Source organism: Hetaerina americana, unplaced genomic scaffold, assembly GCF_022747635.1.
Source record: "Hetaerina americana unplaced genomic scaffold, ioHetAmer1.1.p SCAF_4, whole genome shotgun sequence".
In the NCBI taxonomy this organism is placed as follows: domain Eukaryota; kingdom Metazoa; phylum Arthropoda; class Insecta; order Odonata; family Calopterygidae; genus Hetaerina; species Hetaerina americana.
Window position 1 is genome coordinate 104438622 of NW_027286985.1, and position 13020 is coordinate 104451641.

Sequence of the window (13020 nt, forward strand, 5' to 3'; positions counted from 1 at the left end):
ATTAACATGCACTTCGATCAGGAGTCATCGATTCACGGATTTAGAGAACAAGAACAGGCGTACTTTGAGTTGCGACATATGCACAAGTGACCGAAATTCAAACATTTAGAAAATTAAACATGATATTTTAAATCAACTGTGAATAAATCGCCACGTTGCGAAATAATCTTTTCTGGAGACTTTTTTTAATTTTCATCAGTCCAGAAATATCTTATTTCAAGATTCGTCTAGTTCACTCCAGTCTTACATTTCGAGGTGGTCGCCAATCATCGCCACACATCTTAAAGACAATAAATAAATAAAATAGACATGCTCGAATCACAAAATTCAGAATTGACTACTTATTCACAGTGAACTATGGTACACAGTCTTTACACAATATACAATTATATATAAAAATATAATATATATACACATATATATACAAATACATATATATATATATATATATATATATATGTATATATATATACATACATTTATACATACGTATGTATACATATATATACATACATACGAGCATATATATATATATATATATATATATATATATATATATATATATATATATATATATATATATATATATATATATATATATATATATATATATACACGAAGTTTACAGAAAAACTCCTGTAACAACTTTTATTGGGCACACAACAATGGTTTAACGGAAACAAACGGTAACACTATTAACACAAAGAAAGTCATCTAATCAAATGTGTCACAACTGAGCAGGTCATTCCAAAGGAAATCAGTGAAATTAGATACGTACAGTCAAATAAAAGAAAGAAGATGATAAGAAGAGAGCAGGCAAATACAAAGAGAGAGAAAGAGGTTCGAGAGAGGAAATTTGTACTCACCATTCGTGACCTGGAAGACTGGTCAAAGGGAGGCGGTGGATGGGAGGAGAGGCGAGGGCAGGGAGGGTGAGAGAGTGAGAGGAGGAGAGAGAAAGAGAGAGAGACGAAGCACTTTTTAGACAAAGAGAAGAGAGAGAGATGCAGGCGAACAAGGGACGGAAGATGAGACAAAGAGCATTGAGCAATGTGCTATCATTTACGAAGGTCTGAGAGCGGCCATTGGCGCGTCGAGAGTTGGGAATTGATTGCCGGCGTGGCGAGGACCTTCGACAGAAGCCTCGGGCCTCACGGTCCATTTAACCTGCCTGCAACATGCAGACGGGGGACAAGAGTACAGTGGTGATATTACAGTAGATATCACATATCCAACCTCCTTAGGCTGAGGGGCATTCCGGCTTCAACATTTCCCTGCTCTCGGTGCGTCGGTGGTTGTCTGCAGACTTTTGGAAATGATAGTTAAGCCACACACACACACTGAAGGGTGGTCATTGTAACGGCAGTAGCAACAGAGGTAACAGCGTCGGCATGAATCAAAAGCGATGGAGGCATTTCTTCCCCTTTTGCGACCACCCTCACCCTCCCCCCCCCACTTTCCCTTCAGTCGACGACGTTCTGTTCGCCACCGCTCTCCTCATCACGGGCGATTGGATTCTGGGCGGCCCTCGCTGGAGCGAATAACACCCACGCGTGGCGTGATTTATTCCACAGGCGACGCAGTTTCATTTATGGGCTTAAATCCTTTTCCAGCAAAGTCCCTTTTTCCTAAAAAGCAATTTCCTTTCGGGAAATCTAGTACAATAAAGTTGACTGTGGCCGGCATGACTTTCATAACAATGCGCAATTGTTTGGTCAGCGTCAATAGCGGAAATACGTCTGCTTCTGGTAAAAATAAATTTCTGTGTTAATTGGATCGGCTTTCATGACTGATAATTAATATGTCCCTACTAATTTATTCAAATTGATTTGTGTGCTACTTTTGACCTTGTAAAATGTCTGCCAACGACAAAGATGGGGATCTAATTAACCGAGAGAGCGGGAGAGAGAGGATTTTGATATAACACTATGAATGAATTGGATAGTATCAGGATAGACTACTTAGAAATTCATTTTAAATGAAAGAAGAATACTAAGTATTTTACAAAAAACATTAAATTCGTTACGACTAGTTTCAGCGCATCCTCAGTTACCCTGTACCTGAAGTTGAACCCAATGCGTACAAACTAATTGTACCCAATTGTACATCACTGCCAAAGAGACGTACTTCCAATTTATGCAAGAGCAAGAATTTCCTGGTCATCAATGGAAGAAAGGAAACGAAACGAGGAGTATGCAACATTTGTAAAAATCTCAACGATACCCATTTGGCATTTAGTATTTATTTATTCATTTAATTCAGCACCCTGCAAGCCAGGGTGTGTGGCAGGGGGTAAATACACACCAGAATAAGTTTACCCGAACAAGACCCTACCGCGGTTAAACAGTGCTATTGTGATCCCCTATCGTTCGTGGAAAAAATGATATCTCAAATCTATCTGTTCTACCCTTAATCTCTCTAATTTTAATGACATGACCTCTCCTACCGTAGTACGATGGGGGTAGTAACACATTTTCAACGTCACTGCTAAAGAGACCTCATTCTAATTTATGCAAAAGCTTCAATCTGTAATTTAACCTTCGCACCGTGTGTAACTCTCAGCTCAGCCGCTCTAATATTTTGGATAGGCTACTAAGTTTATCACAAAAACGTTTTACAAATCCAGCTCCTCCTCAGCTCCTCTGCACTCAATCAATCATTCGGCAATTAATCCAACTTCGTGAGGGTCCCATATACTTGCAGCATATTCTAAATGAGGCCTAAACAACCAGAGATAGCATTCCTCCTTGGCCTCTTCATCACATTTACCAAGTACTCTTCTAATAGATCCTAGTTTTTTGTTAGCTTGTCCACAACGTATGTGTTTCACCCAGGAGAGATCGTGATTGAGGGTATATGATTGAGTCTACATATAAAGATGCCGTGACTCGGCGAATGAAGTCAACCCCCTGGCAATTAACAGCTATCCCTCTTGATGAGAGTGTGAGTGAAGTCGGCGACAGTGGTCGGTACAGCAATTCTCATCTCTCGTGCAGACGTGGTTCAACAGTGATTCAAACGGGTGCATCACTGCGAAGTGGAAGGAATTAAGGAATCCATGAAGTTGGATTGATTGCCGAATTGGATCGCGCGCAGCGTAGAGGAGCTAGATTTGTAAAAAGTTGTTATGATAAACTTAGGAGCGTATCCCATATATTAGAGCAGCTAGGTTGGGAATCACTCACGGAGCGAAGGTTAAATTACAGATAAAATCTATTGCGTAAATTTGAAGGTCTCTTTTTAGCAGTGATGTTGAAAATGTGTTATAACCCCCATTGTTCTACGGTAGGATAGATCATGCTAGTAAAATCGGAGAGATGAAGTGTAGAACAGGTAGATTTAAGGTGTCATTTTTCCTCGAACGATAGGGAATCATAATTAAATTGTTCGACCGCGATAGGGTCATGTTTGGGTAAAATTATTCACCCCCTGCCACACACCTTAGTGGTGGCTTGCAGGGTATATATATATTAAAAAATAAAATCCCAAGCACCCCGAGGAGACGCAGCTCAGCATTTTTTCTTTTTTAAATCAACTGTGAATCACAATCATGACTTGGTGGAGGAATAAGAATATGGGCATACGAAGAATAATTGCGTTAGGAAAACTTAGATTATAAAATAAATGGGGCGAGTGGAACATCTCTGAAAATATTAGAATGTTACACTGGCATGGAATCTTTCATTGGGCCCAGAGATGAAAACAACCGAGGAAACTGTCAGCCTCAATGGAACAAAGCTCTTTTGGACATTAAATAGACCAGAGATCCTCTCCTTAAGAATTGCCGTCGTTGTTCTAAATCTGACAGACATTTTAAATGGAAAAGAAAGAAGAAAGACATTTTCCAGAGAAGAGACCGCCGTAATTCAAGAGATGGAGGATATCGACATGTTTTGACTCCACTAAGAGAGTCTTACAAAATTACAAATCTCTCTTTTTTTTAGTATTTTCAGAAACCTGCAAGCCACCTCTAGGGTGTGTGGCCGGGTGCAAACGCACACCCCATTATAGGGCTAAGATTCTTATGACGATTGTGGTCTATTTTATTCAAATAAATAACTAAAAGTAAATCAATCCTAGGATTGGTTGTGGTTGATCGGTGACCACTTTTACTTTCACCTCATCTTCCTTTCATGTTGGCGCCATGCCACAATTACATTACTTTTTGATCAAAGACTCTCCATCCTCGGGATGTCACCGCGTAGGTTGTTTTTCTGACAACAGTTTCGCCTGTGTTTCAACGAGCGTCTTCAGGACGAAGTATTTTGATTGTTTCACTTTGAGATCTGACGTTAATTGCTTCGCGTTTCCCTACTGGGAACTCCCTCTTCGGCTCTTTTAATTAACTATCCCTTCAACAAGTGTCATCAATGAGTTTCCATTTTGATTCAAAAGGCATCCATTAAGATTGTCCCATGTTAAGCTTTTGATCGGATATCTCTCCTCCACGACTCTTTACGGAGCTCCTCCGTAGTGTGGGGAACGACATCCTCTCCCTGCGTCGGACCTCAGTCATCCTCGTCTTCACCCGTCTCATCACTGCCGATGTCGCTTCCCTTGTCTCGCGTCCCTACAGGGATCAACTGAAGATGAAGTTAATTTTTCGAATTCGAGGATTAATAAAACCACAATAGTTAGTAGGAATAGGAAGCGGGAATTAGTAGGGGTAGAAATAAGAAGAGTTTTAATGAGTTTATTCGTAGCTTTTATAGGGGAGAAGTTTGACCGGAAGGATGTATTATTAATGGCATTCCTAAAAAAAGAGAAGATCAACAGAATGTGAGGACTACGTTTGGTTTCACAAGCGGAAAGACATCACAAGCGGACCACAAAAAATAAAGGATGGAGAAGAGAGCAAATGAATAGTTATGAGTGGATTAGCTTACATTTATATCAGGGTGCTAGCGGGGTACAATACGGGGCCTGGATGTATTCGTATGCTTCATGGAATTAGAGAATGTATTTGACATAATAAACTGTGAAAAATTGAAAAACATTGTGTGGAATACAATAGAATGAATTGATGACTTGTATTGCAGAAAATAGGAGCAGACTGGAGAGATTTGACAACTTCTCCCGAACCAGTACATCTCCAACTGCAAAGGTGCGGATGGCGAATGAAATTTCGGGATTAGCAGCACTAGGCAGGGGAATAAGAAACGGGGATGTACAATGTCTCATGTTCTTTTCAAAGCTTATGTGCGGAGGAAATGATAAGAGAGGTTTGGGAAGGCTAGCGGCTGGTATGAATGTAGTGGGAGATCTTTTGAAAGTAGTTAGATTTGTGGATATTTAAGCGTTAAATAGCCAGCTAGCCAAAGGATAACAATCATTACTCAGCGAATCGGGGAATCAATGCAGTAATGGGTGTTGGGTGATAATTAAACTTCAGGAAACATCGGTAATAAGATTCTCTAGAAATACTACAAGGAAAGCTAGGATAAACATTAAAGTTGAGGAACAAAATTGAAGAGTTCATCTCTTTGGGAAATGTTTTGGAGGAAGGATTGGGCAGAGCGGTGGGGATATTCAAAGGGGCTCTTTGTGGTGGGTAAGGAAGCGTTTACGAAGAGGAGGGAGTTGACTAAGTAAAGTCCTAAGGAAAGGACTGAAAACTTTAACCTGGGGTGTAGTATTGCACGGTCTAGAAACTTAGTCGTTGAGTCAGAAGGAGCGTAGATTGAAGACCCTGAACATTTCAGGCGTGAAGAAGGATAGAAAAATAAGATGCATGAAAACAGAAACAAGCGATGAGGTTGTAGGCGTGTGAGGGGAAGAGAGAAGTCTGTTGGGAGAAGAACTGGAAGGTAGGACCAGTGGAAGGTTGGGGATTCGTAATGCGAGTCAATCGGATGCGGAAAGCAGTAATAGAGGCAGGAATGGGATATTGGTAAACAAGCATATTGGATGGCATTAAGGGTGATAGCAGTACCCAGAGTAGAAGGATATGTTTTTTTAATATGTAAAATTGGGTATAAGCATATTTTATGCTGTGTTGGTCTGATAGTATTTTGAGAAACGTCTATTGTCCATTAAGAACGTACCCTAAGCCGGGAGACTACTACTGATAAAAATGTGATTTAATCAAAATAAGGTATTTTTGGGAATAAACTTGATGACCTAACTTTCTTAATGATACAAAATGATTAATACGAAATCTAAATGTATTCCAATATTGTAATATTATCATTGAAAATCCTTAAATACAGGCTAACAACCAGTTTTGTCGGCCTAAGAGTAAATTTTTACGTGGCTCAATGATGAAATATTTACATAATGGATGCGTTTTTCCAACGAATAATTTTATGGCATCATGAAAGGAAATGATTAAAGTTTCAAAGTTTCAACTTCCTCATTGACATATTCACGCAAAGCAGTCGTCATGGGGAAATAAAATGGTGTAAATCAACATTTTATCTTGATTTTTCTTTCTTATTAAAGTGGATTGAAGGGAATGATGGGCTTCAAGAACATTCACAGCAATCAAAAACACCTGAAATCTATCTTATGCCCGTCTATTTTACATTAATACTATGAAAGCCTGTAATAACTATTGAAAGAAACACGGAACGCTGCAAGGGTGTGTGGTGGAGGGTTTTAAAGACATCTGCGTAATAAAAAATGAATTAGAATCCATCAGTCCAAAGTGGAAATGTCTTCCTGCGCCAAAATTTCCACCTTTTTATGTTGTGGTCTTCATTTGTTGGAGGAGAGACGAATCCATGAATCCAAGGATCGATAGTCTCTCTCCACCTCTCTCCCTCTCTGGGTCAGATGGAAGAAGGGACTGCCGCAGTCTAAATATCGCCCGAATAAAGCCGAATTATTATTATTATTAAAACAGCTGATTTCAGTTGTGCTTCTCACAAATGATAGACTTCTTAATGGGGAACCGCATATCGTTACCAAGTGGGTTTTGGAGTAGTATTATTTAAGCTTTACGTTTTTGTAGCAGAAGGTTTCCTTGAGCATTTTCTTTGTTAGCCGTTCAATTTCTTGATAAATCTCAAAACTTCCTGTTAACTCCCGCATCGTACAAAGCGTTTTGCGTACTGGTCTTACAAACAATGGCAGCCACCGCGGTGTCCTCCATTGGCGGAACGTCATTGCGGGAAGGGAACTTGCACTGACTCGTCGACTTGACTGAAAAGCGCGTGTTCTCAGCAGAACACAGGGTGGCCATAGCATGCTGCAGGGGGTGGTCTTACGCCTTCGATCGCCTCCACTGTAGAGGGCGTGGCTGTGCAGTGCGTTATCTTTATTATCAAGCAGGATGTGCGTTGGCTTTGGGACTCGGAGCATACTTCCGAACAAGTCATTGAACAAATTGAAAGCCAGGAAGGGGGGAAAACGGAACGTTTGTTTGTAGCTCAAATTTTGCTCTTTGGTTTCTCTTCGCCAAACACACACAAAAACACACAAGGTGAGTATTAGACATGCGATTTTAATGTTTAAAGCGTTATGAGGTCATGTTTTGTATTTATCGTTCGTTTAGGTTAAAATTAGGTAAGCATTGCGAGCGCCAAATTACCATTTGCGGGCGGAACGGGAAGCAATGCGAGCGCGCCATCTTCGTTCGTGAGAAATGCGGCAGACATAATTGCTCGGGAGTCGATCCCAGGACTCTTTGCCATAAAAAACAATGGGGATTGTAGCACATGGCACGTCTCGACACTGTTGCTGCTTCTTTGTACCCGTGGAATAGGGAGGCAGTCTATTTAAATGAGTATATTTTCATTATGTCACTAGCCCGACAGTGTTTCTCCTTCCATACAATTACGAGGGTCATCCAGAAAGTAGTACCCGTTCGTGAAATAAAGACACAAAAGTAAATATTAACAAACATAAAAAATTTTATTTGAAAGAGGATACTTTAAACTACTTCTCAACATAATCTCCAAGCAAATTAAGGCATTTGTCATAACGTGTGACAAGTTTCTGTATTCCTGCTGCATAGTCCTTCGCCGCCAGCTCATTGAGATACGCGAGGGACCCATCTTGCACAAATTTTTGCATAATGCAGATGGTGTTTAACAATTTCATGAACAATTGTTCGAGAAACATTGGGAAAATGCTCACAGATGTCATCAATTGTGACGCGCCGATCGTTCCTCACGAATTCGTCAACTGAGCTCACCAGTTGGTCTGTAATGACAGACGGTCTCTCCGAACGCTCATCGTCGTGTGTGTTCCCCCTCCCCATGTTGAAGTTGCGACACCACCGCCGAACAGACGACTCGTCCATTACATTGTCTCCATACACCTCCTTTAATTGGCGATGAATATCACATGGGCGAACGTTTCTTGCATTGAGGAATTTAATCACTGCCCTCACTTCACAACTGGCGGCGTTCTCAATTTTTTTAAACATTGTAAACAATCACAGAAACAACACAGGCAATGCTAGCGTCACGCAACTTGGCTCAGAGAAGGCAGACAAGCCACTGAAGCTATCTGACCTCGTCCAGCGGCTACTCGCGTCGTCAGCACTTCATGCGGCACGAACGGGTACTACTTTCCGGATGACCCTCGTACTTTTACTATCGAAGGTGGCATGATCTATTGGCTGTGAATATTTAAGGTGTCAATGCTATAGCAAGGTTCATTCCGCCATTCAGAAATTACGAAATAACTCCGAAACATCTTCAAAAAAAGTAGATACTAATATCAGTTTCAGTAACCCCAACACCCTACGAAACTTACTAGGTAATCTCAGAGACGAAAATGTCCTCATCACGAAAATCCGGAATCCATATGGTAAAGTGCCGTAGATGTCACGCTTAATACATTAGATTTGTGACACGCAATGCCAATGCTAAGCTCAAAGGATACTTGGATCACTGTAAAAACGGTCGTACTGAAAAATCGTTCATCGCCCCTCGCAATTCCGAAACTTCAAATCCCATTTTTCTTGAAGATTTCTCGCTAATTAGGCACACTCGAAATTTCAAACTTGACGCCTCCGAGAGCTAGCACACACATTCCGTCCATGTCTCTGTACACGTACACAGAGACAAAATCATGAACAACGAACCGGGAATCATCGATACAGAATCTCTTATCTAACTTGTTTCCTGAGTTAATGAGTACGCAGACTACACGGTTCAACAGAAAAAACATCTCTCCCACCCCTTCTCTCCTCCCCACCCCCCAAAGAAACCGGTCCCCCTCCCGCTACCTCCCCCACCTCCTCCCCCACTGGAAACATATTCACTTGACCACGGGCAGTACTGGGCTACTGTTGTCTTCCCCGTTGTCAAAATTTCCCACTCCAGTTGAATATTTTTCAGAGGTATCTCGATCCCTACTTGAGGTGCTTTGTGGAGGGCACTTTGAGTGAGTACGCCGTCCGTCGGATGGGACGTTAAACTGCGGACCCCTTGGCGCCTTTCGTAAAGAGTAGGCTAATGCCGACGCCGGGTTTCTCTCCACCCTTCATCCTTTCCTATCCATCCCCTATGGCGCAAATGACCTTAGCTGTCGGTCGCCTCCCCTCAAAACTACTACTACCCCAGTTGATAGTCACCCATTTGACCGACATATCGGTTTATAGTTTTTCTTAAATATTCAATATTGGCTATAGGATTGACACCTTAAATACTACTCTTATAATCATTTTATGAGTTCTACTCTGTGCATTCTCACATATCGCTTTTCCATGCAAATATCCATGATTTTTAACGTGATGCTCGATCCGTCTGTGGCTGTAAAACATGAACGCAGGCCTAAATTTTACGTTGGAAAAAACTACAGTGCCTTGATCTTAAAGTCGTGACACATGTATATAGACTCCTCTAAGGGATAGGGGGCAACATTAAAGCGGATGCAGAAAATTGAAAATTTATCCTCTTTTTTGTGAATGTGGAGAAAGGTGAAACACTGTCGTTAATGTGACGGGCATAGGATGTCACGTCTTCAATATCTCGTTAATTAATGGAAGATGCGTTACTATTTGCGTCACCAGTGGGGTGAGTAACGAATTTTAACCCTAAGTTGTAATCTTTATGCGACACGAAATTTGTAAGGGGATGATGGGAAAGATGCTAACAGACGTCATAAGAATAAAACTGAAAATATATACCAGATTGACACTCGCATTCTCATTCGGGTGGGTGAAACACAGTGACCCACCGTGACTCTCAAACAGGATACTATAGATACTCGTTGTTTACGGGGTAAAAACACCGTCGACCATTTTGACTTCAAGAAATGCATGAAAATATCATTAAAATTTTATTCAAGTAAACGGAATAAGGGAAAACTCTGGATTTATTTGCCCCCCCCCCCGTAAATATCCACGAAATTCTAATTCGTGTTGACAAAAAGTAAGCTGGAGTGGACTCCGAATATCGTTTGCTCTATTTCCAGGTAAATCATACGGGTTTCGTACAGTATTATATAATGTTTTTGTGGTCATTGGGTGACACGTTTGGAGAAATTCTTTCGCATGAGTGTTCTTCATGAAACATCAGTGCTTTGCATGTATATTCTGTAATCGAACCGGTGCGCTTCGGTCGCAGGTAGGCTCCGGTGCCAAAGTGACATATAAGTAGTCAATTTCATTGGATACGGAAATCTGTTTTCCCGGTCCGCCGGCAGAGGAACTGGCGTTCGCACAAGTATGCTTACAAAGACCTCGTTTTTTACGCTCAAAATCAAATATAATTATGTATTCAAATTTTTAGCAATATTTTAGAGAACATTAAAGGTTCACCATGAACCATCGTGCCTTCTCATTGAACACAAAGATATGGGGGAGAGTCGATGCAGTTTTTCGAGTTTTGAGATTTGAATTGCGCATGCGCATCGCGATTTAAGCTGATCGTGATGCATATGACGTCACTCACCTCGCGTCCGTTGGCTTGTAGACGACGTCATACTTCTCTGCGTGCCCGAGGCTCGTGTCCCACGTGACCTTGACGGAGGTTGCGTTGAGGAACACGACCGTCACGTTCTCCGGGCTCCCCGGAACGGAGGATCCTGCTTCCGCAGAGAAGGAAAGTATTCATTAGTGCTCGAACCAATTTAAATGGTCTGACCCAAAAAATAAGTATAATAAATCGGTGGAAAACTTTGTGAAAGATCAAAGTACAAATTGCTAAAAATATTCAAAAGAGCCCCCTTGTGTTTCAACACACCGACGTCGTCGCCTCCCACCACGCTACTTTGAAGGTCTCGATGGGAATCTCGTTCGGACACCTCGTCATGGCCTCTTTGACATAATCCAGTGGTCCAAAATGGTACTGAAAGGGATTTTACTTGGGCCGTACTCAAGGACCCATGTCTCGTCACCAGTAACCACCTATTCTAAAATTATCGGGCCACTTTCACCGTGGTCCAAGAGGTCCAAGACAAGATTACTACACAAGCAGTCTTCCGACAGCACCTTGGGGAATACCTTGGCACATCTTTCTCATGGCTAAGAGAAAGAGCTCATCTTCTGTAAGTGTGCAATGCACTTTGGTCTTCTGAATATTGCACTCTTCTGCAAACATTCTGACCTTTGGGGGTCAATCAGAATTGAGCATTCGTCTCAAATTTTACACATTTTCATCACACCCTATGGTTGATGGATGTCCTGGGCATTCCTCGCCGTCAACCTCCTCGCTATCCTCCCCGAACATCCTGTGCAAGCAGATAACCATCATTTGGGCCATTAACCCGTCTCCATATGTATACTTAACTGTAGTCATGGTCTTTAAACCCGATTTCCAGAGTTAAACAAAATTTTTACGCGGATGATTGCTCCATGGAAAGTGGCATCGTGAATTTGTGACAAGACCCTCGAACAGGGGTTCAGTCCAGCAGCGTTCTGCAGACGGTAAAGGCCTGCGGGCAGCTAACGCGGGTCGTGTTGCTATTCCAAGACCTCTCCCCATTTTTCCCATCACAAATCGTCCACTCACTCCAGCCGTCCGCTTTGCCAGGAGAAATAGTTTTACCTACTTTTTGGGTCAGACCCTGTGTGTGGGCCAAACTAGTTGTCACTAGGTGAAAGGGATTGGACGGTTATGGTGGGATAGTGCCCCACTATTTCCTTATGAATGATATTCCTCAGTGAACAAGCTAAAAATAAATAAGGATTTTTTGAAGAGTATTGGGTAAATCTGATGAAAAGGTCAAAGAGAAATGTTATCTTTCGCTGGTTAGGCCTCATTTAGAATATGCTGCTTGTACATGGGATTCTCACGAAGTTTGATTGATTGCCGAATTGGATAAAGTGCAGAATGGAGGGGCTGGATTTTTTTCCAAACGGTCCTATGGCAAACTTAGCAGTTCATCCAAAATATTAGAGCAGCTGGGCTGGGAACCACTCACGGAGCGAAGGTTGAAGTACAGATAAAATATCTTGCATGAATTGGAAGGACGTCTCTTTAGAATTGATATTTAAAGTGTATTATTTCCGCCAGCGTACTACGGCAGGAGAGATCATGTCAATAAAATTAGAGGGATTTAGTGTAGAACATATGAATTTAAGATTTAATTTTTTCTACGAACGACAAGGGATCAGAATAGCTCTGTTTGACCGCGGTAGAGGTAAAAATATTCGGGTCAAAATTATTCTGGTGTGCATTTACCCCGTGCCACACACCTTAACGGTGGCTTGCAGGTTACTAAAAATAGTATTGAATTTTCCTTCTCATGTTCCTTTTCCAATGTCCCTTACCGCACACCGACAGCTGTCTCATAGAACAACAGCAGCAATTAGATACCCATACTCAAGGGGTGGATTCGTGTGGTGAAATGTGTCAACTGGTTGAGTATTCCAAAGTTATTTCCAAATGAATATCGCTCAAGAACCTTCAAGTTCGCATGCAAACAGTGGCAAGCAACAAGGTGCTTTCAAAATACTAACAGTTTTATTTGCGATGCTGTCAAATATCTAGGTTACTACTTGGTCTTGTTAGAATGCCTATAAAGGCTTTTACATGGAGAAAGTGGAAATACTGAAAATAATAATAGATCCATAAATTAACTGGTGGTACAAGTATAGGGTATAGACCCTCCCTTTGCTGCGCC

General features: G+C 41.5%; 1 protein-coding gene across 1 annotated transcript in view; it reads right to left on the minus strand.

Annotated features, from left to right (window-relative positions):
* The window catches only part of LOC139692533 (uncharacterized), a 616764-nt gene that overhangs the window by 24408 nt on the left and 579336 nt on the right, over positions 1 to 13020 (minus strand). Inside the window, exons 5-6 of the mRNA XM_071590755.1 lie at positions 10848 to 10980; positions 867 to 884 (exon numbers count right to left, since the gene is read on the minus strand). Coding sequence (XP_071446856.1) covers positions 867 to 884; positions 10848 to 10980 — 151 coding nt within the window. The remainder of the gene's footprint in view (positions 1 to 866; positions 885 to 10847; positions 10981 to 13020) is intronic.